The following is a 27,180-nucleotide window of genomic DNA, read 5'->3' as shown; positions in this document are numbered from 1 at the left end:
ATTTAATCGTTAAACCAATCCTATGAGATATGGGCAAGTGTGATATTAGAAATATTTAATAATTGGAGTGATTTAGGCGACCAGAGCAGATGCTGGCCAGTGTGCTATTCTGACATATTCCAGAGCTCAAGATGTAGGCATTACAATTTATCAGCATTTTACAGATGAAAAAAAACTGAGACTCAGTTCATTTTTATAAGGTGACATAACTAGTTAGTAGCAGAGCTAGGATTCAAATGTAGAGCTGCCTGATTGGAGAACCTATATTTTAAACACAATCCTAATTAAGTTATAATCAGACTATTTCAAACTCAAGACTTCCTTAACCCCCCATATGTATGTTTTATGATATGAATACCTCAGATTAAATATTAATTCTAGGAATATTTTATTTGCCTCTTTAATAAATTTTAAAATCTCCTTTAACATTAACACTTATTGAGCAGGTATATATTGAGACATAGAGCTAAGCACTTTACTTGGATTATTTCATTAAATTCTCACAAGAACTCAATGAAATAGTTACCCTTATTATCTCCATCTTACAAATAGACAATCTGAGGCTCAGATTTGAAACCCCCAGAGTCATTTGCTTACAAAGTGTCAGAGCCCAGATTCAAACAGAATTGCTCTGACTCCGAGGTTGGCATTTTGAATCACTCTCTTAATCATGGTATGTTGCCCACATTAACTGAAACTGATTCTTACTCTACTCGTAATCCCTTGTTTATATTGAAAGGCAGAGATAAGGTTAACTACAATATTAGGCAAGACATTCCACTAGTATTCAGAATATGGTGAGCAGCTGTTTTCTGTTTCTAGAAAGGATATAATTAAAAATGGAGGGAAAGGAACTAATATCTATTGAGCACAACTATGTCCCCGTCAGTATTCTCGGTAGTGCACGTGTGCTGTCACGTAAGAGTCACAATAACTTTTTGAGGATAGTGTTATTTTATTACCTTTTTTTTACAGAGGGGAAAAATCCAAGATTCAGAGAAATTTAGCAAGTTGCCTAAGGTCATGTAGCTAGTAAGGAGGGAAGCTGGGATTTAAAACCAGATTAGTTAGCATGTTTTCTTTGCATTAAACTACATTATCTTTAACTGGACTTACACTGTACCATGTGCAATTTCAAACTGCTGTAGAAAATCTCTTGCCAGTGAGAGTGCAACAGAACAACTAACTCAGATGGGAGAATGGTAGGCTGAGAAAATCCCTGCACTAACTTTTGGAAATGATCAAAGAGGAATTAGTAGACACTGAAAGAAGAGGGAAAGAAATAACAGCAACTATAATAAGCATCTCACTCAAGGGAAGGAGAGCTTAGGGCTGGGAGACTCTGGCCTTATCCTGAGCCATCTCGGAGTGGGAATGCAGAACTAAATAAGCCATGGGTAAACATAAACTAAAGGCTGGGAGAAAAGCCCAAAAGCAACTGCAGATGATGAAAAGAGAGAAAGTAAAACGTTTCCTAGGTATTGGTAATGTTTTGAGGCGACAGGATAAGCCAAGAAGTGGTCTTTGGCAAACCTGGAAAAAATGAGGGCTTTTGAAGGAAACTGTACTGTGAGGGGGTAACAGAGTAAATGAAGGGCTGCTGACCTAGTGACGACGGTGGAAATAGTAGCCATAAGCTTAGGGGACGTATCCAAAAGATGATTTTATCAGACTTAGATACTAGGTGGAAGAGAGCAATCACGAATTCTTTTTGAAAAACATTTTAGCATTGAAAACTATTAGAACCATTGAGCAATATGTGGAGTTGGTCATTGCTAACAACTTGGAATTATTTTTCAATGGGATGAAAAAGGTAACTCATATGGTTTTAGACTATAATAATGTATAGTCCTTTAAAAAGTGATGGATAATTTTAGAATAGGGATAGAAAAATGTGAAGTGTCAAAGTAAATTGGGAAGAAATGCAGTTTAATTAATGTTCATTGATATTACTAGAGTGGGGAACAGCCAAATATATGGCAAAAATAACTGGCTCTCATAGTCTAGGGAGTTACTGAGAGGCAGAATAATACAGAAGTTAGAAATTTGGGCTCTGTGGTCAGATTTCTGAGCCCACACTAGTAGCTATGTGACCTTAAACAAGTTGTTTAATGTATGTTTCAACAGTTTTCTCAATGTTAAAAGGGTTATTGAGTAAAATAATCTTTATAAATATGTCTTAGTTAATATCAAATATGTTAAAATTAGTTTTAGAAATTAAAAGTTACTGTAAGAGTTTCTTGATCTGTTGTTTCTTGAGCTATTATGAAGACATACATTTGCTCTCCTGAATTTTTGTCTTCCCAAATTTCTTGTTAATGGTTTTAATTGTATTCTTTTGTGTTCTTTCATACTCAGGTCTTACTATAGCCCATCAGTTTCTACCTTGGAAAATAAATCTTATTTTCTCTTTTCCTCTATCAGTCTCCAGACTGACTGCATTCTGTCTTCTGTACCTAAATGACTTACTTGGTTAGTTGGATGACTATCTCATAAGAACTTGGAGAAAAAAGAAAAACAATTTTAAAATAATAAAAAACTACCTTTGTCAATTTAGTTTTTTAATATTCAGCATTTTTAACATACTATCTATTTAGTTTTAATAAGTATTTTCCATGAAAACTCTCAGTAATAGGGAAAAATGATTGAAAAATTAAATAACGTGGTAATAGCAATATATGAAAAATATCTAATAGTGATATATTGTAAAGTATTTATTTGCATTTAGATACAGGTTTACTTAAAGATTTCTCTCAAGGCGGCACGTCAGAAGATAAACTTCATGTTCTTGCTCAACAGCAGTATGAACAGCTAACACATGCAATGAAATGTAAGTTTATTATCTGTGTAAAACTAAAATATGTTACAAATCTTAGAAACATTAATACTTCATTTCTCTATTATAATCAGGCAATGAGGTGTAAACCATAAGTGAATTTCTCAGAACAATCAAGTCTTAGCACCTTCAAATAACAAAATATTTACTTTTACTAATTTAATCTAAGTCTATAAAAATATGCTTGATTATCATTTTTAACAGAGGTTAGCAAGCATAATTGACAGTTTCTTAACGCTGAAGTGAAATAATTATGTGCGTCCATTTTTGTACAGTTTCATCTTCTCTCTTTGCCTTCTTACTTGATGTAATTTTTAAGTGATTTTCTTTTTTAAATAATTTTTTTACTTTTCAATTACATTTGACACACAATATTATGTTAGTTTCAGGTGTGCAACATAGTGATTAGACATTTATATAGCTTACAAGATGATTACCCCAATAAATCTAGTACCCATCTGATACCATACAAGATTATTACAATATTAATAACTATATTCATTATGTTGTACTTTACATCCCTATGACTATTTTGTAACTGCCAGTTTATACGTCTTAATCCCTTCCTCTTTTTCACCCATCTCCCCAAGCCCTGCCATCAAGCAATCATCAAAATGTTGTCTATATCTATGAATTTATTTCTGTTTTGTTTATTTTATTCTTTAGATTCTCATATAAGTGAAATCATATGGCATTTGTCTTTCTCTGTCTGATTTCATCCACTCAGTATAATACTATCTAGGTCCATCCATGTTGTTGCAGATGGCAAGATTTCATTCTTATTTATGGCTGAGTAATATTCCATTGTATATATGTACCACCTCTTCTTTATCCATTCATCCACTGATGGACACCCAGGCTGCCTCCACATCTTGGCCATTGTAAATAATGCTGTAATTAACATATGGGTGCACATGTCTCCTTGAAGTAGTATTTTGGATTTCTTTGGGTAAATACCCAGAAGTGAGATTATTAGGTCCTTCTCTGTCTCTTGTTATAGTCTTTGTTTTAAAGTCTATTTTGTCTGGTTAAGTATTGTTACCCTCACTTTTTTTCATTTCCATTTTCTTGAAATATTTTTCCATCGCTTTATTTTCAGTCTGTGTGTGTCTTTCAATCTGAAGTGAGTGCCTTGTAGACAGCATATGTAAGAGCCTTAGGGAATCCCCAGGGTGGGGCAAATGGTGTTAGCTAGGTTGACAGAGACTCAGATATGGCACCTGCCTAAGTCTGCACGCTGGGAGTGGGGACTGCTCCACAAAGGAACAATGGCTTCCTCCAGCTTTTCTGTCTGGAAGGAAGCTGCCCCTCCTGCCCTCACCCAGAAGCTAGACAATCGGTTCTTCTCTGTATGTTCCTGGTGCCTTTTGAGCTGCTGCCCCAGTGCTGGAGCTCAGAGTAAGTGAGTCTGTCAGTGAGGAAGTCCGGGTGCAGGTCCTTTGAGAGGAACGCCTGGGACTCCAGCCACCCTCTGTGCTACTCAGCCACAATCTCCGCTGGTTTTCACAGGTAGAAGTTGTGGGGATTTCTCTCCGTGGCACTGGAACCCTGGAATGGGGAGCCTGGTGAGGGGCTGAGACCCCTCGCTCCTCATGGGCCCTACACAGCTGAGATATTCCTCCCTATTTTTAACAGCCAACGTGGGTGTCGGACCAACCTGTTCTGCATCTCCACTCCTCCTACCAGTTTCCAATGTGGCTTCTTCTGTATGTCCTTAGTTGTAGAACGTCTGTTCAGCTAGACCTGACAATTCTCAATGATGGTTCTTCTGTAGTTTACTTGTAATTTTGATGTGGTGGTGAGAGGATGCAAGAACAGTGTTTTCCTACTCCACCATCTTGACTGGAAATCTCTTAGTGTAATTTTTTTGCTGTTACTGTGCCTGCCTCTAACAACGCTTTTACAATCCAAATTTTAATCCAACTCTTATTTCTCTTAGTGCTAAGTAGAGAATAGAGAGATGCAATTACAAATAAAGCCTAGATCTCTTAATTTAATGTCTGAATAACAAAGCTCTGTAAGTATTTGTATTATTGCTTCAATCACTGCATTTAGGTCTGAGTACCATTTAGTTTCTGAGTACCACTGCCCTTCATCACATGGATATGAAAATCTAGAAGTCCCTGAGAAATTATATAAACTTTTGTTAATTCAGTGTGTGTTTATCAAATGCCGACTGTGGGTCAGGCATTAAGCTGGGTGTTAGGGATATGAGTGTGAATCAATTCTGACCTCCGAAGGCTCAAAGATAAGTATTGATAATTCAGTATAAAGATATAGGATATATGAGGTAGAAAAAAGACAAAGTGTAAAGCACAGAAAAGGTCTGGCCTTTTAGTTGATGCTACTAATAAACATTAATTTAAACATGATAGTATATATATGATCTATGAAATTAAGTTGGTTGGAAAATTAGGAAGTTGTTAAATGAATTTTTTTGATGCCTTCTCTGACTATTTTAAATTATAGTATCATCTCCTTACTGTCCTCCCTACCTGCTTTGTTTTTCTCTATATAGCTTTTATCACCTAATAATACTATATAGTTTTTCTATTTATTTATGTCTTGTCATGCCAATAAAACATAGAAAATAAGCTCTCCAAGGGTAGAGATTTTTGTCTGTGTATCTTGGATGGCTAGAACAGTGCCTACCACGTAATAGGTACTTGATAAGTGTGAATAAATGAGTCGCAGAAAATAGCATTACCTCAGTCACTTTACAGATGAAAAATTTGAGAGTTTGAGTAATTTTCCCAGGTTCTTAAGTAACAGAATTGGGAATAACATCTATATCTGTCTGTTCCTAGAGTCTTTTAAAGCAGTTATATGATATGGCTTATGAAAGAATGACTGGAAGTATCAAGCTCATGATAATCTGCAGTATTTATTTGTCTGTGTTTGTAACTAGGTTGGTCACATTGATTGAATTTTCAATTTCCATACAGTCCAGTTAGATTTACTTACTTATTGACCACAGTCTTTATTAATAATACAGGCTATAAAGGGGAGCATGCAAGCATCTATGGAAATCATTCTCATCAAAACCATGTAGTATTAGCATGAACCGATATTCGGAAACACAGCAAATCTGTTTAGGATTGTTAATGGGGTCATTGTGTTAATTACATCTTCTTTAAATATAGTTACTAAAGCTCAAGCAGTTGTTTACTGCACATGCTCAGTTTATCCAGAAGAAAATGAAGCTGTTGTTAAGAAAGCACTGGAGTTTCAAGACCGTGGGATTAAAGTACAACTTTATAGGTAAGAAAGGACGGGATTCTCCCAAACAACTCAGCCAAATGTTTTTGATTATGAAAAATTATGATTTTCTAAGTTGTATAAAGACATTCCACTTCCTTTTTGTCACACTTTCATGATGACCAAATAGTCTAACTTCTTACAACTTGAACGTAAGTTCTGTAGAGCCTTTACAATGACTTGGTATGAAGATTTTCTTATACACTAGATTCCTATTGTTGTATTGTTAAAGCTAAAAGTCATTTTGGCTTTGACTTGATTGGTTTCTGGAAAAAATGAGTCTAAACTTTATATCTGGAGTATTACGCACATCCATGCCTCAGTAGAAGAAAAATAAATATATAAAATAACCTTAGAAACTAGACAGAAAATTAAATTAGATGTTTATTATCTGAAAACATACATTTCTTAGACCTTTTTAGCCTTTGGCACCCAGAGGAACTGAGGTAAAAATAGCCTGAATAACTATAGTAGTTTCTGGGTAAAAATGCTGCAGCAAACTAGGGGGAGAGAAGAAAACTAGTAGTATTATTACATTTGAACTATGGACATCAAGATAAGGAGTAGACCTAAGACTCTATGACAAAATTAGTTCTTCAAGACTGTGACAATTAACAAGGTATTTAAAAATGTTTCCTTCTATTTTTTACCTGTGCTCATATTCTGAACTTTTCCTTTAATTCTTATAGTAGGTTCTCACTATGCATATGGTTGGCTTCCTTATTTTAATTTGATATTTTCCCTTTGCCCATTCACAACTGGATATGATAATCACATCTGTACTTCCCTTTTCATTTTACTTCCTTATTTAGCAACACCTGTTTGTAGCTAACAGCCCACCTTAAGTTCTGAGATATTCTCAATATAGCATTAGCTAAATCACCATCTAGTGGCAAAGAGAATTATTACAGGTATATAATCAAATTCATCAATGTAGGTGACTTCACCTACAGGTGTAGGTTTCTAAGAATGTAATATGAGAAAAATGGAGGAACATCTGTATTTTATTTCATTAAATTTTACTTCAGGAAAGCCATGATTTATTAATCTATAATATGGTATAAAATACACAAGTAATATTTAAGGATATATTATAAAGGGAATAATCTGGGATTTGGGCTCAAATTGGAGTGTTTACAAGTGTTTATAAAAGAAGTTTAAAACTACTTGTTGGGGATACTGTCAAAAGAAATTATGAATTGCTTAGGGAAGTATACTATGTGGCCTCTAAAAATCATTTCTTAATTCCCAAAGTAGTAGAAGTTAGGTTTGAAAGCAATGTTACCTGCCATCTAATTAATTACCTGTTGCTAACATTTCCTTTTAATATCCCAGAAATATTCAGCTCATTTTGGACTTTAGCCATCATTACCTGTGTTAATGCAACTTTTTTCTTGTCCCCTATTGTAGAAACTTCAAAATTACAGAAATGCTAACTTAAAACTAATAAGTTTTTCCAAATTCCACCCTTGTAGGTATAATCATTAACAGTATCATTTGTAGTCTTTCAGGTTTTCCGGCACCAAAGGTTGTAGACATTTTAAGTTTTAATTGGTATTGTCAAATTACTCATCAAAATACAGAGGGTGCCAAAAAAACTGTATACCCACTTTAAGAAAGGAAAAAACTGTATTAAAATTGTAATACTCAATATATACCGATAACAAAAGATGAATACAAGTCATGTGTATACATTTTTTTGGCTCCCCCAGTATATCCTCCATATACCTGTTTCCCCACAGCTTCACAAATACAGGGTTTTATCAAACTTTTAAATCTTTACCCGTCTGAGGGGTGAAAAGACGAGAGCTCATTGTTAATTAAATTTTCATTTCTCTATCAATGAGTTTGGGCACATTCGCTGTCTACTCACTGAGCTGTGACGTGTGGGGGAAATTAAGAGTGAGTAGTCTTCAAACATTTTTGCGATATTTGAAAGAATACTCTTCAAATACTCCCTAAAAATTTTTTAATAACGCTACGATTTTTTTCTATATTTTAAAGATGACATTTAATATTTTTCATTATAAATTTAAATAGTTGCAAAATATGTTATTTCTGGAATATTATATTATGTATGTAATATAGTTAAATATATTTCTGTTAAATGTTTGGATCTGCAGATTTATCTTTTTCAATTTATGGAAAATGCTGAATTTATTACCTATTTTACAATACTAGTTCTCATGTCAAAAACAGATTGACCTTGTCAGGAAAAGTCTGACTTTGTGTTTTAATTCAAGTAAACATGTTAATATGCCCCCATGATTTACTTCTAATTTTTATCTAAGATAGATATGTAGAAATGAGAGGAAGGAGAAGAAAGAAGAAAAGGAGGGAAGGAAGAAGAAAAGGAGGAGGGAGGGAGGAAGGAAGTTCAAGAACAGAGCTTTTTCAGTGTTTGTCATCCTCTCAAAAGATTTCTTACCTAAACTCTGCTTTGCCATTGGGGAAGAGAGCCACATTCTTGAGTTGTCCCTTTGTTTAGCATTCTAGAGATTTTAACACCCAGGACAATGTGTTTCTTTGTTAAGGGTGCTCTGAAAGGAGAAGAAGGAAAGGTGGTTGTAACATATATGGATTGTATTACCTACCTCATTGCATCTTTGTGGAGACTGAATGTATTAATACGTGAACAGCGCTTGGCACATAATAAATGTTCAATAAATGTAGCCTATTTATGTTCTTTACCACTTTTTCAACTGTATTATTCATCTTTTTTCTATGTTTTGTCATTGTATGTTAGGGATATTAGCTGTTTTCATAGGAACTACAAATATTTTTAAATAACAATTTTGCTTTATTGAAATCTCAATTCTGTGTAGATTCTATCAATCCATCAATCATTCTATCAATCTTGTAGATTCTGTCAATCTTTTCCTTATGGCTTCTACATTTTTTTGTTATGTTGACCCTCGGCTTATAAATTCTTTTACCAGTTTTCCTTTAGTATTTTTATATTTAAATAATAGGTTTATCTGCTGTTTATTTTGGTAAAAGAGTAAAGTATGGATCATGCTTTATTTCCCCCCGAAATCCTTCTCCTCTCTCCTCACTGATTTAAAATGCCACGGTTTTTGCATGCTACAATCCCAAATATACTTCTGTGTGAGTCTGTAATTCTATTCTGTTCTGTTGATGTTTGTTTGGCTATTTCTATACTAATATGACAATGCTTCAACTACTATAATTTTAAATGGTTTTCTTCTCAAATTTTATTAATTTTTAAATTGTAAGAACCCTTACGCACATCTTTGTATCAAATAAAACAATCCAAAGATGCATAATGAGGTTAATAATTTCCTTCCTGTATCTCTCCACCTCCAAACACCAAAGTGTTTAGCAGCTGGGGCAGGGTCCAGAGGTCTCTTATTGAGGCAGGTATAACCCTTTTTCTCCTTCTATTATGTGAAGGTCTGGAGGGACACTAGGAAAGCTGAGGTAGCTAGAGGGCACCAAGCCGAGCAGTGATATTTTTACCTCTGGTCCAGCCATACCAGTGTGTACCAGTCAGATATCAGCCATAGGAATGTATGTGTACAGGCATACCTTGGAGATATTGTGGATTTGGTTTCAGAGCACCGCAATAACACAAGTTGCAATCTTTTTTGCTAGTAGAAGGGTCTTGCCTTCAATCTGTAAAAAAAAACAAAACGCAACACCTATGAAGCACAATAAAGAGAAGCACAATGAAACAAGGTACGCCTATATATGTTATGTTACAGATAATGTATACTCTAAATGCATGGAGCTGTTTCTGTTTTAATAAGTTTTTAAAATTGAAATATAATTCACAAACCATAATTCATCATTTTAAAGTGTACAATTCAGTGCTTTTTAGTATATTCAGAAAGTTGTGTAACCATCACCACTAATTTCAGAACATTTTCATCACCCCCAAAAGAAACTTCAGACCCACTAAGCAGTCACTTCTCATTTCCCTGTTCCCCTAGCTCCTATCAACCTACTTTCCGTCTCTATGGACTTGCCTGTTCTAGCCATTTCATTTAAATGAAATCATACAATATCCAAATATCATCAACTCAAAATCTCCCAAATGCCATCGTCTAAGTTAGGTGTGAGACTCTGGGTATGAACTTACTTTATTATTCAAAGAAATGGGCTATAAATTAGGGTTTGGAAATCATTTTGTTATGTACAGGCAATTTCTGTAAGGTAACTTGACCAATCCTAACTATGGATTATTACCATTAAAAAAGCCTATGTGTAGTTAAAATATATTACAGTCCATTAAATAAATATTTATTGAATGCTTACTATGTACCAGGCAGTGTTCTACATCCTATGAATGTATCAGTGAATTAAAACTGACAAAAATCCCAGCCTTCATATTTACATTCTGGAGCTGAATATGTTCCAAATTGGTAAGAAATAATCATTTTCAGAGAGTATTGTTTACCTCATATATAAGTAAAAACTATTTTTGACATAGAAATATTTTTGTAGAGAACATATATGAACAGGCCTCAGAAACTCATTGTGTTGTTACAGGGATGGTGGAAGGAGCAACCAGCTCTCTTGCCTTTAGAACATATACAGCTCAGTTCAGCCTTAACATTTATATAAGTGCCACCATTTGCCATACCCTGGCGTGTTATTTGAAGTCATGTGTGTCTGCCCACACCGAGTGACCTCTATATCCCCTTACTCACCTTATGCCCGAGACACGTGGAAATACTCGCTGTACCCTGAACATACATTTTCATGACACTTGGGCGTTTTTGTTCATGTTCTTCTTTCTGTCCAGAATCACCTTCTATCCCTTACTGGAAACTTACTGATTCTTCAAGAAATAGCCCTGATGCTGCTTCCTCTGTGAAGTCTTCATGTTTCCCATCTCCCAGGCCCAGAGTTAATTGTACTTTATTTTGTACTGCTACATAATTTTGTCTCTCCTTGGCTTAGCATTTTTATATTTATCTTTATTATTGTAAACTGATTAGTTTCTCCAACTAAATTGTAAACAATGTAAGAGAATCAATCAGAATTTTATTTATGTACTTTGCACTTAGTAGGCAAATAATGAATATACATTTTAAATGGTTTTAAATTTCAGAATATAATATACAAAATTATTAATAAAAGAGTTCCTGATATTTTAATGTATGTAGAAAAGTATTTATTGCTTTAAATATATTTTAATTGTAAAAGCATGGAGATATAAGAATTATTATTTACAAATGAACCACTTACTATTTAATGAGAAATTAAATAGTAAATATAAAAAGTTTTATTTTAAATATATTAGTGATTAGAGATTTTTGTATTTCTGACACAAAGTCTTTTCTTTGTTATGTACTTTCTTGAACACTGCATAACTCATCCATTAATACTCAAAACAGTTATTGGGAAGAATAATGTAGTTAAAATGGAAGCCCATTGTAATTGTGCAAAAAGTAACAAAGAAGTCATACCTTTTGTATTTTGACAACATGTGGAAGAAAAGGATATTTTGGATTGTACCTTTGTGATTACTATACTTATTTACATATTTTGATAATGGGAGCATTTTTTGTTAACATATTAATGACTTGGGGAAGAGTTTTTAATTTGTTGAAAGGTTGGTATTCTTGGCATACATGGTTGTTTAAAGATGGAGGACTTGGAAAGAAGCATAAATTATGAACATGAAATATTAGAGTTTTAAAGTTATAATAGTGTTACCGGAGGCTCACGGAGATGTCCAAGAGAGGACTCAATGCAGAGCAGTGGTGACCAGCTTCTTGGCTCCACACGAGAAAGAATTCAAGAGGGAGACAGACACAAGAAAGCACAGGAAATTTATTGAAAGTACACACGTGAGAGGGAAGTGTGGGTGAACTCAGAGAGCGAGTGGCACTGAGGAAGTCCTGACCAGGGGTATTTCTACCTCCCAGGGGCAGGATTTGGTGATGTCCCATGGACATGGCTTCTTAGTTTCCTCCCAGTAGGTGGGATCCTCAGTTCCTTCCTAATTTCTCTTCCAGAACTGGCATGGCGTCAGATGTATGATGGGAGTTGTAGTAACCACAATGTCAATGACATTATAATGATGTTATAATTAGCTAAAGATCAGGTCCTGGTCCAAGGGATTAGCCTTGCTGCATGAAACTCGTTCTTGTTCTTCTTTAGCTGCAGCTGCCAGATACCGTTACTTGTGTAACCAGGGAGGCGCCTCACCTCGTATCCTGGAGGGGGTTGTCGATTTTCTAGACTACCTATCCTGCCTCAGTAGTATTGTACTGCTTCAGCATTTTATCCCTATTTGGAATTTTTGTTTAAATGATTGGTTAAACATAATAGAAGAATATTTGTTGCAATTTACTGTCTCCCTTGATTGGCAAATCAGCCATTCTAATTGTGAACTGTTTGCTCCTGTCCACTGCAGGCCCAGTCCTCCCGTCCTTCCACTGTGCTCCTTAAAGGAAATACATTTGTCTACAGATAAATTTTTCAGAATAGAACCATCTGAAATTACCAATGGCTGTTTTCTTTCTGTTCTAACAAGGGAGGTAAGGGGAAATAAAAATCCCAATGTATATACTTTGTAATTAAGAATCAACAAAGCATCATAAAAGGGACCTAGTAACTTTATGAACATTTTGTAGTGGTGTGCTTATTTTATAAATAGCTAAAGGGCCGAAAATATTATTACTGTGTAGCAAAAAAATAAAATAAAAAAATCCCTATTTCTATCTTTGTACTTCTGAGGGCTCCTTCCTTGTCTGACCTCCACCCCCACCTCTACAAACAAGCACTTTGCCAGCATTCACTGAGTCTATTTTACATATAAGAAATAAGCTCTGTAATTCTGTTTTGTTTTTTTTTTCAGGTTCATAAATGGGGAAGTTTAAGTACAAAAAAAGTCATTTGCTGAGGCTTATGGGATATATTAGGGACTAAGGCCTAAAAAACCATTTTTTATTAGTATGACATACTCTTATTTTTGCTTAAACACTGATAAATATTTGTAATATTCCCATTAATAGTTAACTCTCACATTTATTAACTGCTTCTTTAATTGTAGCGGGACCCATCTGAGACAGTGTCTGTGAAAGATGTTTTGGCTCGCGCTGCAGCAAAGGGTCTACTGGATGGGATTGAGTTGGGTAAACCTTCAAAACAAGAGAAGAAGAAGAAAAAATCAAAAACATCATTGCCAAAAGCTTCCACTACTGATGGTAACAGCATCCAGATGAAAATTGCTGAGTTCCTGAATCGAGAAACGAATGCAAATGCTAATCGGTCAGAAACATCAACAACGAAAGCATCTCTTCCACAGAAAAATACAACTCAAGTGGGTCCTCCCTCACAGGTCAAAAAACCCAACAAGCCTGCCACCAACCCTTTAGTGCCCGCATTTATGAAGAACACAGCTCCCTCCAGACCGTATGAACGTCCGACACACTTCATAAGACATCGCCCAGAGGACAGAATGGTTGCACTGAAACCTGTAGAGATTGTTTTGCCTCCAGTAATGCTGCCATTTTCAAGTCCCCAAGTGATCAGACCTCAGATACCAACTCAACATTTTTACTATCATTGGGTTGGACCCAAGACTGTTGTGCCCAGTTACTTTTCCACACCACCAATATCCAGAAAAGGGGAAAAGCCTAAAGAAAACTTACCTTCCTCCCTCCTCAGATATCGCCGACCATGGCTTTGACTGTCTTGTATTTTTTTTGTTTTTAACAGGGGTCAAGAGCAGTTGATTTTTTTTCAAAGTCTGCTATTTCTCTGAAGGTTAGACATTCCTACACAAGATACACATCCTTTTGGTCACTTAGTTTCGTCTAAATGTGATATTACCTTCAAGAGAATTAAGACAAATGAGAAACAATAATGGAGGTGGTTAAGCAAAGCAAAATTAAGAGATTTCAACAACTCAATGCTGATCTGTTCTAGAATGTCCACTTGTAGACTCAGTATCAACTGTTGGAACTTGTCTCACTCTTGTTCACTTTCAGTGTGGACTTAGGACACCACTTTTGAAAAAAAAGCTGCAACAATTTTTCCTGAAGGGAAAAATTTGCCTCATGACAGGCCTTTTTTCAAACTTAATTTGTGAGGCAGTTTAATAGAAAGCAGCTATGGAAAAGACGCTGCCCTCTGCAACGACTTCAGATTGCTCTTCAGCGTCTAGTCTGTTGTAGTTGAGCATTTTCAGTCATTATTGAGATTCTCAAATATCAAACTAGTCTTTAAGCAGGGGGTGCTATAAGTTTTGTGATGTGATTGAGGATGAGTAGAAAGGATAAGTTCCAAAGTTCCAGGCGAGGGGAGTTCAGATGTCCATTTACAGAGTGAAAACTGTTGAGAGCTTCCAGGACCCTGAGCAGATCGAACATAATCAGCTCTCCCTGCTATTTATGCCAAATATTGTTGTAAAAAAGTGACTGTGAGCAATTTTCCATCTAAATAGTAATAATTCTGAGGAAGAGGCAAACTGTTGAATACAAGTGACATCTATTGTTGAAGAAACCCGTAACAATGTCTGATTCTATTCAAAGATCAGGTCAAATACTAAAATCTACAAGTCATTGCAAATGGCACACAGTAATCAAATTTTGGTAAATCATTTCTGATGCGCAATTAAAATACAGCACTATGTTAATTATATTAAAAGTCAGTTCATTTTGAATGAATTATCAATTGCGTATCAAAAGTTGGTATGATTATCATTTCTGGGTCTATCGATCTTTTTTCATTATGGCAAAAGAAACTGCTTGACGTGAAATCGAGTAAGTTACAACTATAAGTCCTATTGTTTAAAAAATGTACAGACACATTTAGTTTGAATTTAGTTCTATTTTCAGAATCCAGTTGTGTTGAATAGTGCTCCATAAATCTCTAAATGTTCAGTTCAGATGGCATGATTTTAGTAGAACATTATCTTCTTCTAGATGAATGTTTAGGTCTATTTCAGCTCTTATATTCTATCTTTTCTAACTTGAAGTGAGGATAAGAGATGGTGAATATAATTTTAGTAGCAGTAAGTTACTTTTCTTTTAGTTGAAGATTTGCATTTATTGGTAAAAATTATCAGTGAAGAAACAAAACTTTTTATACTCGAACGAGGCTTATTGCATTTTAAATTCTGAAAGCATTCTCATGACTCTTAAAATGTACAGAAATATTTTGAGTGCTCAGCTTATTTTACTAATTTAAAAAATCAAAAACGATGTATTGCTTTGCTCTAAAAATTAGTTTCATCCTTATTCCCCCTCTCTGGCGTAGAGTGTTCTGTACCTCTGGAGGGCTGGTGCAGTTGAACTGAACTTGGTTTTTGGTGAAGAGCTGCTATTTTATCCCAGGAATCTTTTATCTTTTTCCTGCCCTCTTCCCCCTGCCTCAGGCTGGAAAAGTAAGTACTCCATTGTGCAAAAGTAGCAGGTTTGAGATTTTAATTTTTTGTGATGTTAAGAAAATACATGAAATAGTTCAGGATATTTTTCTGATCTCTCTAGCAGCATGATTCATGTCATGTCACAACTTGAACCACTTATATTCAGTATCTCATAACATGCATCTTGTCACTAAATTATTTTTCTCTTTAGAAGTATATGGAGACTCCGAATTAAACCACTCATAATTAAACCTGCGGTTTTCTTCTTTGAGATTTTTCTAAGAATGACATACCAATTATTTAAAAAAATTAAATAGTAAAAAGTACTTGGAATAAAAACAGTATGTGAGCATTCTAGTGAAAGAGAGTATTGGTAACACTGACAGTCTTCTTTCTTGAGCTTCTTAGAATCAAGTGTTGCAAAAATCTAAAATAATGGAGTTACTGTTTATTTAGATAATCCAATAGCAAATTCAGATTTTTATCTGAAATTATTTATCACTATAATACCTGAAACCAAAATGAAATTTTGTTCCTTGAGAGTAACTGCCTTTGAAAGAGTAAGAGATAAACTACCAGGGGAAATGGAAGATGAGCCAAAAATGGGTCCATACTTTAAATTCTATTTATCGTCTTCCACATATCTAACAGTTAAACTAAATCAGATTCAACTGACTTGTTTTTCTAGTTACCTTTGACTTGGGATTTAGTGCTTGAAAAACTTTATTCTTCATTCTGTGTCAGGTTCTTAAAGGAAATTGAAAACAGACTATCTTAGCACTAGAAGGACTGCTTACACAAGCCTCAAGCTGGTGACTAAATGGGCTTGTGCATCCAGAATGTCCACTATTCTTCCAAATAAGAACAGTGTGATAAATGACTCAAAATTTACTTTCTAGTTCTTACCAGGTGGAAATAGGCAATAACTAATCACAACAGTTACTGATGTAACTAATTACATTACTAAAATTATTTTTAATTTGAGGTAAGAATAATTCTGAAAATGACTAGTGAAGAGACACTAAACTTCTATTTCTATTCCTGGATATATATGACTGAGATGTCAGATAAATGAGCCAAACACTTTATGCAGCTAAGTTTATTCTCACAACATGTTACATTTAAATGTGTAAAAGTGGACAACAGCAAAAGGGGCAGAAAGCAAAACCAAATGTTCTTTCAGGATAAACAAACTGCTTTGGATGGCAGGGGGTGCTCTCATCGATAAAGAGTGAACAGTATTTTTTCCCTGAAGCTGAAATAAATTAAACTTCATTTTACTGGCCGTGTAACACATGTCAAGCTGTGTATTAGGTTAAGTAAGCCTGGCACACTGGAGAGCGAATGGTTTTACTAGTTAAATTGTGCTAACATCAGAGAATTATTTTTTTCATGTTCTTAAAATCTTGAATTTGTGTTGCAATGCTTATGAAACGAGTGTGTCATACAAGAAAAGGAGGAAAGATTTAGGGCTTCTAGTAAACTACCTTCTGTAGAATCGTCTCACCAGTGCCCATCATAAAATCATAAAGTGGATTTTTTTAAGAAGTAGCAGTGCCAACAATTTACACCAAGAACTTATTTTAATGGAAATGAGCCTAACGTGGCTTCATGCATCAGACAGACACAAACAAAAATAATGGTCCTCATTAGCTACGGGTGGAAACAAACAACTTGTGTCTCTCCTTTAGATGCGATCACACTGTTGTGAAGGATATAGAAACGGTGCTTCCGTTTGCAAAGGAAAACTTTTAGCCACAGGCATGTTGGCCGTTCCCCTTGACGCTGCCCAGGAGCACACAGACGAGGCGGCGGGTCTGGGGCTGTGTAGCTTTCAAAAACCAAAGGGAACTTGAAGCATTTTGCCTTTTCTTCTACATACTCTAATAAAATGTGACTACAAGTCATTACAAAACCACCTTTTAGGCAATGTATATAGTTCACTGAGATTACTTAGACCTGGATACAGTGTGAGATAATATCCAGGGAAGATAACACATTAACACAATAATGCAGTATATTTCCGTAAAAATAGAATAAATAAAATAAAAATATTTTAAGCTGTATTTAACAGGTTGATTAAAAAATGGTAAGACATACAAGGCATAGTGAACATGGCTGCCTGTTTACCGAGTCACAGATACAAAGAATGCATAGGTAACTGAAGTGTCACTACAATATCAGGTAAAACACTGGCACCCTTTCACAGAAAAATACACACATACTTTCATACATACTTTTTGGCCATGGCAGAATGTGTCTGAACGTACTGTTTAACATAATTAATTCTACAAAATTAATCGCATTTAGTATGCAAAGCTATCTTCAAAACAAAGTATCTGCAGTAAAGTTTTCAATACATAAAGGCTATCATTCATCCTAAAGTATCCTATAATTGCATATATAAATCAGTTTGCTACTTAAAGCTAGTTCAGTATTCTTGATCCTGAAAACAAACAAACATATGCCTTAAAAATAAACAGGGGGTTCTGGTAGAGATTTCCAATATAAAAGTGGACTACTTGTTCCGAATTTTGAAGTGTATTACACTGAAACATTTCACTGTGGAGATCAAGATGAAAGATCATGATTGAATTTTGAACAGCTTTCAAAGGGCACAGGAAGGAATTTCTTAATGCAATACTTTAAGATGGTATTGGTTACTTCGGATAGAGGTACATAAGCTGGTGAGCAGTAGAACTCATTTCTAGAGTGGCATCTTTTTTGTCCTAACACTAAGGTGCTAGCAACAATTCCAAAATTCTGAGAGAACAGAGGCAGGAGGCCACCTACTCATTCCATCATGTTCTCTGGTAGCCTAGTATCATGAATCAGAAATCTACCACGTAACATCATCCCTGGAAAACCTGGCTGGTTGAACAGGCGGTACTGCACGTGGAATCCTGTCCTCTGTAACAAGTTTGAGGCACTGCAGGGAAACAGTCCTGGACAGAGAGAAGGCAAGGTTTATCATTCATACCACTGTGTGAGTAATTTGAATACATTTCGCTACTTATCCAGGGAATTCTAAGATTTCCTGACAACTGGATATGCCCAGAGTAATTTTGGAAAGACTTCCCGACTGGTGTGGAAACGTAACTTGTAACTGGGAGTTGGGAAGCGTGGGTCCTGATTCTGGTTTTTTCATTAACTTTTGTGAGATCTTAGGCTGGGTGACTGAGCCTCCTGGTACTTCCTACTTTTCTCAGATACATTTAGTACCTTCTCTCCCATATAAGGCTCAAATGTGACAAGAATGTGGAAACCATTTGACAAGTACATAGCAGTGAATAAAGCAGTTACTTTTATTACTAGGTGTTGTAAAATGTTAATTTTGACATTAAAAAACAACACTAATGTTTAGATTGATCTCCTTAGTAAATTCCTTTTAAAACAATGTCAACAAGGGTCTAAATATGTGAATTTTTACAGCTAAGTTTCATATTTATAGAGAGAGAAGCAGGAAAGTGCTATTTTTGGGGAAATTGTTAAATAGTCCATTGTTTTATGCATATTTTGCTGTGATAGGAAATTTTTAACTCTTGAAAATAAAATGGAAAACAATATAGATTTTAAAATAACTCTAGTGGAGTCCAACAAAGTCTAATACTAAATACATAAATTCAAGAAAGGTTCAATTTAATATAATTTGTTGCCATGGACAATACATGATGGACAGACAGCTTTCTGGGCAAAAAGCATTAGGGTAAAGTAAGATTGAGCTAGATAGCCGAGATTGAGCTAGATCTCCGAGAATCCTAGCAGAATGTTTACTTCGGAGGTGGACTTGGACTAACAAAACATGGTGGTGAAGATGTGAAATATAAATGACATTTCCTCAACTCCAAATTGCATATTTGCTAATTAGCAAACTAAGGACGAAAGGCTTATGAGGAATATTCCATTTTAATGTTTATGTAGAGAATGGCCATAGTGAACTATAATTCTCTAGCTGCACTGTACAATATAAGGCAGAAGTTTGAATATGTCCCACCCAAATGCATTATGATTTTGATAATCTCTTTCTCTTAATCAGTTTGAAAACCATCTGGGAAAAAAGGCTAATTTTTTCGATTTTAATTTCTGAAATTTGGTTTTTCAATTTTGAAGTTTCACTTTTTTTCCCCCTGCAACATCCCACAAACAGCTGTAGACATGAAATGGTGTCCATGTGTCAAAGAGCTCATCAAGGAAAGCTGTCAGTTGGTTTCTATACTGATGCCAAGAGCCAATTTTGTCAACCAAAAGGTTCATTTTATGAAAAACTAAAACATCCTATTTTTACGGCATTTCAATGGTATCTGGTATACAGGGTCTACTCCAATGCTGAAAACAGGGCCAGGTGCTGTTGGACTTCAAAGTTGCTTGTGACAGATCCGGTCAAGAAGACAGTGAAACTAATTCAGGTGTCATTCACTCCAAGGACTTAGCATTAGTTCACTAGGAGGGGTGTGGCCACATTCTTCTGTGTGTGAAGTTAAGTAATGTTCACGATATTTACAATAAGAAAAAGACCTTCCACTGCTCATGATGTAACTTACTGACAGCAAAAAATTAGTCATGCTTCTTTTCATATCACATGATGGTGGCAAGACGAGAGAACATGCTTGTCTAACACTGTTTGGTTAAGGATAAATTCTCTGAAGACAAAGCATCAGCAACTGAATGGAAGGTCGGATATCAGTTCATCTTTAGTGTAGCTATTCAATCTTCAGGTAAATATTACAGAATCCTTTAACATATGTAGCTATGGCGTTTCTGTGACAGGGCGTTTCTGTTTCAAAGTGTCAATGAGGGACAAGACCCCTCGTTTTACATTGGTTGTGACTCTTCTGGTCACTGAGTCTGCTGGCGGAGGAGGTGGTCGAAGTTTCTGTGAAGGCGGCCTCGCTACCAAGCACTTCTGGTATCGTAACTGAAATAAAACAAAACGTATTTGATGGTCATTGATAACATATGCTCCCTTCTTGTTTAATGTGACCTTAATTCATCACTAAAACATTTACTATCAAAAGTTAATGACCTAGCTCCTAAACATGAATTCAAGAGTTTATTATTTTTTTCTTAAAGTGGAGCGTTCTAAACTCTCTTGAAATATCATTAGGCTCCTCAAAGGTGTTTTGGCTTTTGCCATCTTTTCCTTCCATCCATCTCCACCCTCTACTTGTCCTCTATATTGACAGGCTGCAATTCACATACCTCATAGTCAAAGAGCTAATGAAAAAGGATGGGAAGAGCTATTATTAATTAAAATTTTCCTCAGAGACACATACAGCGGCTAATGGAGAGACAGCATAGTAGAAAGGGCACAGCTTCAGTCTAGGCTTTACTGCTTCTGAACCATATAACTCCAAGTTATTAAATCTCCGATTCTTTAGTTGTAAAATGGCTGAAGAATGGGGACCTTTACAGAGCGTGTTATGATTACAGAGTACTTGTAGAATGCCTAAAATAGGCCTAGCAATGCAGAAGGCAATCATAAATGTTTGTTCTCTTCCCTATTTCCTGCTTTAACAAATAAGATTGACATCTTAACAGATTTTAGGACACATTTTATATACAAGTCTAAATTTTAATAGATTAATTGAAAAAACCATTAGCACTGGCACCATGGACAGTTTCTATCCTTCAAAAATATAACAATATAATCTACCTATCTTTGTATTAATGCAAAGATAAGTAATTCTTCAAAATTAGATAAAAAGTTAAAATTTACCAAATGGTTTTTTCTAATCCAGGCACTTCAAAATAATTCCATGGCTGATACTTAAAAATCGACTTAAATATTAACAGGTTCCTCAGGACACTTGTGAAACAGGTGGATGTTTCCCCCGAGAAGCAGAAACCATCTACAGCAAGACGCGGAGTCACAATGCTCTGTCAGAGCCCACAGGCCACAAAACTAGCCCCTGGCAATCCAATCATACCAGAAATGATTTATCACGGTCTCCTCTGGGTAAGGTATCTTGCTAGGTCTGCATCCCAACCCAGACCACATACTTCTAAGGCTTGGGCAGCTGTGTACGCTGGACTGGGAATTCCCAATGCTGGGTATGTGCATCCTGTCTGAGTCAAAACTGCACCTCGTGCATTTCATTCACAATCCCCTTGTTTTATTCTAAATTTCACCAAAGTACCTTCAGCTGGGCCTCTACCACAGCTGCAAAATATGCTGAAAAATTAAGTAGATTCAAAAGAATGTGTTTTCACTAAATATTTCAGATGGTATAAATTCATGCATAGATATTGCAGATGGAGAATCATACAGATGTGAATCAAGAGGAAAGACTCTGAGTTACAAACACTGGATTCAGAGAGTAAAGAAAGTTTTGGTTTTTGTCAGCATGCCTTATACAGGACTGGCTGAGCCACTTCAGCTGATGGCCCTAATAAAATTAAAACAGTTAACCAAATGAGTGAAAATTGTTTCTTAGAGCGAAAATGGGTTTGGGCATCAGAAGACTTAATCAGTGATAAAGCTATTTAATTGTCATCAGCATTTGAAATGTATAATTAAGGCTGAAAGCCATTCATTTTATAACTAAAACCATCTGTTAGGATCCTTTTCAGTTCTGTGAAATACCTCAACAGTCATCCTCCATTTCTGGTTGGCTGAACTCTCCCATCCTCTATATTCCCACAGCCCCTTCATTCCGTCTCTGTCTCCTGCACCTGCTCCGGAGGGTCATGCTGACCCCTCTGCCACCCTGGCTCCCTTCCATGCAGGCATATCTAAGTATCCTGGCTCCACAGAGCGCGGGGAAGTTGTACATCTAACAAAGGACTGTGGCAAGAATAAAGCCAGCTAATGAGTACACAGCACCAGGTCTTCCCTTCCCTCTCCATTTCAAAGGCATCTTTTATGATAAAAGTCAATCAGCTCTCTTTTCTAATTCCTCACCTTTGCCATCCGCCATCCACTTCATCTTTTCCCTTCCTTCTTCACCCAGCAATGTACCATATGCAAAACCACAGAACTCCCGCAATTTCTTTTAAACTCCACTCATTCCCAGATTCTTGGAAGCTTCTGGCCAGTGTCAAAGTCACTCGAAGCCAATCAGCAGGCTAAGCCCCGCCCCCAGGCTCTTACGCTACCACCCCCACCTTGCCCTTATACATATGACTTCATTTCAATTCAGTTTCACTGGTTCATTTCCCTCAGCCTAAAAAACGCACCAATCTCCCCCACCCTGAAACAGGTGAGCAAACGCCTCAATGCTGTGCTGCAGGCCACCCTTCGCTGTCAGACTCGGTGAGCGATCCACTTCCAGGACCTCCATTTCTTTTTCCTCCAGTCACTTCTCAATCCAGTGCAGTGTTACACTTGTAGTTATAACACTTTCTCCACCAACAGAATTCGGTATCACGTGTCTCCCCCATACACGTGAACTCCATAATGCAAGGATCATATTTTAATCTTACTTAACCTTCCGAGAGTGCAGCACATAAATGGTGGACTGAATGAAAAGAAAGCACAGGGGACTCAAAATCCAGCATTCCTCATTCCCCAGCCCGTCTCTCAAGCCACCTGCTCCTGTTTATCCCACTGCCACGCTCTGGTTTACACGCTCCACGACACTCATTTAGACCATCACCTGGTCTCCGGGCTGACCTCCCCACCTCAGCCTCGTCCTTTCAACCAATCCTCCACTTCATTTTGTTTTCTTGTTTTGGAGTACACTTTCAAAATCTAATAGGGTCAATTCACTCGGCTGCTTCACAATCTCTGCTGAAGATGAATGCCGTGGCATGACATTACAGGCACTTCGTGATAGGGACCTCTCTCCTTCCACTGGGGCCCACCCACCCAACCGGCTTTTGCTGGAATATGCCACGCACCAGCGTGGATGCCTGCATTCACAGTTCCTGCATTTGTACCTGAACTTTTTCAGTGCCTGGCATCACAGGTGCTCAAAGGATATTTGCAGGATGAATGATAGAGTATTTTCATTTTTTTGAAACAATATACGTGATGCAAAGAGCAGTGGCTTTGTGACCCCGAAACTGTGGGGTTGAACAGTCTCTATCACTTACCAACTCTGCCCGGGGCCCTGTGCTTTGCTCCGAGCCTGTTTTTTCATAAGTAAAACAGAACTAATAATTACCTAACATGGTTGTTGGAAAGATATATTTTGTTCACAGATAAAAAGTAAATAAAATATGTAAGAACAATGCACATAAACTATCTGAAATAAAAATAATTCGGTACATTTTTAAAAAAGTATTGAGTTGGTTCCAAACAGCACCAACTCGTGCATGACCAACATTTCCTGATCACAACCTAAATTAATTAGGGATCAAGATCTGTGGTTTGGAAGGTCATCCTTCCCAATGATACTGGGGTCTTGACACAATCTGGCTCTATCCGGCCCTTCTCTTGCAGGTGTCCCTGGTTCTTTAGATGGCAAACTGCTTATCGTATTGATTCTGTCCACAGGAATGAGGGTGTCACACAGCAAGGCGTTACTTCTGACAGTAGGCTTTTCTTCTTGTCAATCAGTAAGTCTGTTCTACTTTATGGCACAGAAAACACAAGCAGGGGTGTGAGGGAGGGACAACTGTGCAGTGGGACCACTCACCATGCAGGCGGCCTGCACCGCCTCGGACACGTTAGCGGCGTTCGGCTCGCACCAGAAAACGTGGCACTCAAAGCGCTGGTTCCCAGTGTCCATGATGAAGGCAAATGTGTGGACATCCTTCCCGACGCCCATGAAGGACAGGAATCGCACACGACACTCCACTAAGATTTCTTCTTCATTCTGCAAGACACATTGTTCAGCAGCTCACTCTCTCTGAGGAGCCAGGCAACATCACAAACACGTTCGGACCTTAAACCATAGAATCCAGCTTAGAGCAGCCGTCTATAGGGACTGGTACTAAAAAAACACACAGCCAGGCTGAACTTAGAAACAACTTGTATTATTCTAGAAAGGCCAGTTTCTACAACTGCTGTGGTGTCTAATTCTGGCACTTAATCTTGCTCTGAAATGTACTGCAACCGTGGCATATGTGTGTTCCATTCTCTGTCCACTATGCTCCACGCCTGTGAGTTCACTGCGGGTAGGATGATGTCATGTATACTTCTAACGTCTGGCCCATACAGGACCTCACTGGCCAGGTGAGCCCACTGGAAACCCCAGAGCACTCAGAGAAAAGAAAAAGAGCCACGGATCTCTTCCCATCCAGTTCTTCTTCCCAAGCTAAATAGCACATTGCATCGTATTTCTATCTAAAACCATGTAAAACAAAAAATTGCCATGTCATTTCTTCTTCACAAATTGGTATCCATATGGTATCCATATGACACAGTGTAAAGAACTGTTCAGTATTCATTCTTATGAACACCAGGTCCTTTGCAGCAGCCACATGCAATTTTTAAATTAGTAAACCCATCCAGCATGTTGACTTTTGGATCATTAACACCTTGATTTATTAAGTATGCACTCAGGTGCTACGGGATTGTTTACCAGGCAAGCTAAGCTGGTCTGAGAGGCCAGAAAGTTTTCTTGGGAGAAATGATGTTTAGGCTGAAATCTGGGGAAGACAAAGGGGTGGAGCACAGAAGGAGCAGAACTTGCAAAGAAGCTGAGGTAGGAAACGGCATGATACGTCTGAAGATGTAAAGAAAATCCAGCATCACAGGCTGGAGAGGCAGGCAGGGTCAGCGAGTATCGTCCTGTTCTTTAGAAGATGAATTGGGCTTGAACGTGATCTGCTAGTAGACAGAAGAGCAGGCCAAGGACTTGTGGTCTTTCCGTGGCAGGTCCTTCACAGAGGCAGAAAGTGGTAGAGTCTAGAGCCAGACTGCCTGTATTCAAATCCTGGCCCTGCTACTTCTAGCTCTGTGACCTTGGGTAGTTACTTAACCTCTCTGTGCCTCAGCTTCCTCAATCACAAAACTGGGATAATTTGAGTTGATGCTAATGCTGGCCTTTCTCAAGATGACCAAAAGCCCCTGCTACTGTTAAACTGCTGGACTTTCCATAACAGAAGCATCCCCTGCGCCCCAACCCTAGACTACACAGCTCAGTCAATACTGGAGCTAAGAGAGTGGCCAGAAAAACCAAACCATTAGTGAGCTACTGCTAGGGCCAGACAGTCACTTCTAGCAAATGACTTCCATCTGTAGGGCATACGAGGAAAGAAGCAGGATCACCGGAAGAGGAGCTTCCGAGTGCAGAGGAAAGAAAGGGTGTGCAGAGAGCCAGCCACAATGGGCACATTTTTTTGTGTTTTGTTTTTTCGAATGTATGCTATTTTAACCATAAGCAAGCACAACTCCCCAGAGGTTAAGCCTTGGCTATGTGTCTAAGTTTCATGGAAGACTATTGTATCCAAAACCTCACCGTAACCGAGACAGGCCAAACTACATCTTCGATCCTTCTTACCTTTTCACTGATGACAGTCACAGTAGCATCGGCCACATTCATGTTCACTGACAGCCAATCCTCCTTGCTGGCTGAGGTCATGAGACTTTCTATGGCATTGTTGAGGGTATCCATTCCTATGGATGGAAGGGATAACTGAAAAAAGGCTCTAAAGCTATTTACCACTCTCAAATGTGGGTCCAAACGGATCTTTTCTTTAAGAGTCCCCGGAGACTTTTCATTACTCATGTTTGCTTAAAAGAAAAGAAAAGCCCGCTTTTTCAGAAAGAAGGGTAATGAGAACTTGCAGAGACATAGCCTGTCATGTCCTATCTAATCACACCACAGTACTCCTTCCTCTTTCTCTCGCCAAAGGTTCCCCAGCCCCGAGTGTATAAATAGCACTCAAGCAAATGCAACCTTTTTTCTAAGCATAGAGCCTTGGAAAAGGGGACCCAACCAAAGCCAGCATCTACCAGAATACCCCAATCTTCCTTATCTTACTTTGTTACTTAAATAAGGCCAAGTGTGGTGGCACCTTTACAAGGGTTGTGTGTGCTATTCAATGGGGCACTTTTGCTGGGTGTTCCCACAGCTGTTTTTTTTTTGGGGGGGTGGGGATGGGAATAACAACTTCATGGAGATATAATTCACATAACATACAAGTCACTCATTTAAAGTATGTAATTCAATGGTTGTTAGTATATTCATGGAGTTGTGCAACCTTCACGACAATCAATTTTAGAAAATTTTCATCATCCCAAAAAGAAACCCTATACCTTTTAGGAGTCATCCGTTTCCTCCCAGTACCCCCTACCCTTAGGCAATCGCTTATTTAATTTCTATCTCTGGAGATCTGGCTATTTGGGACGTCTCATACAAATGGAATCATACAGTATGTGGTTCTGTGACTGACTTCTTTCATTTAAGCCTAATACTGTCAAGGCTCATCCATGTTGTAGCATGTTTCAGTACTTTATTCCTTGTTATTGCCAAATAAAATTCTATTGTACAGCAGTATCACATTTTATTCATCAGTTGATGGACATTGCGTTGTTTCCAGTTTTTGACTCTTACGAATGCTGCTGCTATGAACACTCACCTACAAATTTTTGTGTGAAGAGGTTTTCATTGCACTTGGGTATATGCCTAGGAGCAGAATTGCTGGGTCAAATGGTTAACTCTATGTTTAACCTTTTGAGGAACTGCCACACTGTGTTTTTGGGTCACACCTTGGAAGGAAAGCATGAGGGCTCCCTCAGCCCTTCCTACCTGCCCACCAGTTGACAAGGTGCCCTGGCCCCAGAGATGGAAGCCCCACTTGAGAACAGCAGAGCTCTCTACAGACGTGGGCCATGCATTTCTGGAATGCT

The 27,180-nt window shown here is 37.3% G+C and overlaps 2 protein-coding genes across 23 annotated transcripts in view; one reads left to right on the top strand and one right to left on the bottom strand.

Annotated features, from left to right (window-relative positions):
- Positions 1-19,062, top strand: part of NSUN7 (NOP2/Sun RNA methyltransferase family member 7) — a 35,155-nt gene extending 16,093 nt beyond the window's left edge. The window contains exons 9-12 of one of the 2 annotated variants that reach the window (XM_033105694.1): positions 2,729-2,830; positions 5,980-6,097; positions 12,483-12,606; positions 13,122-19,062. In XM_033105694.1, coding sequence (XP_032961585.1) covers positions 2,729-2,830; positions 5,980-6,097; positions 12,483-12,606; positions 13,122-13,760 — 983 coding nt within the window. In that variant the 3' untranslated portion in view covers positions 13,761-19,062. The remainder of the gene's footprint in view (positions 1-2,728; positions 2,831-5,979; positions 6,098-12,482; positions 12,607-13,121) is intronic. The other variant, XM_033105695.1, reaches the window with a different exon arrangement.
- The window catches only part of APBB2 (amyloid beta precursor protein binding family B member 2), a 339,655-nt gene continuing 329,045 nt past the window's right edge, over positions 16,571-27,180 (bottom strand). For 6 of the 21 annotated variants that reach the window (XM_033105673.1, XM_033105672.1, XM_033105682.1 and 3 more), the window contains 3 exons: positions 25,829-25,944; positions 24,020-24,199; positions 16,571-20,355 (listed from right to left, as the gene is read on the bottom strand). In XM_033105673.1, coding sequence (XP_032961564.1) covers positions 20,188-20,355; positions 24,020-24,199; positions 25,829-25,944 — 464 coding nt within the window. In that variant the 3' untranslated portion in view covers positions 16,571-20,187. The remainder of the gene's footprint in view (positions 20,356-24,019; positions 24,200-25,828; positions 25,945-27,180) is intronic. The other 15 variants (XM_033105683.1, XM_033105689.1, XM_033105684.1 and 12 more) reach the window with 5 other exon arrangements.

The sequence above is a fragment of the Rhinolophus ferrumequinum genome, chromosome 5 (assembly GCF_004115265.2).
Source record: "Rhinolophus ferrumequinum isolate MPI-CBG mRhiFer1 chromosome 5, mRhiFer1_v1.p, whole genome shotgun sequence".
NCBI lineage: Eukaryota > Metazoa > Chordata > Mammalia > Chiroptera > Rhinolophidae > Rhinolophus > Rhinolophus ferrumequinum.
The sequence above is the reverse complement of the archived record's forward strand: the minus strand, read 5'-3'. Positions and strand labels throughout refer to the sequence as shown.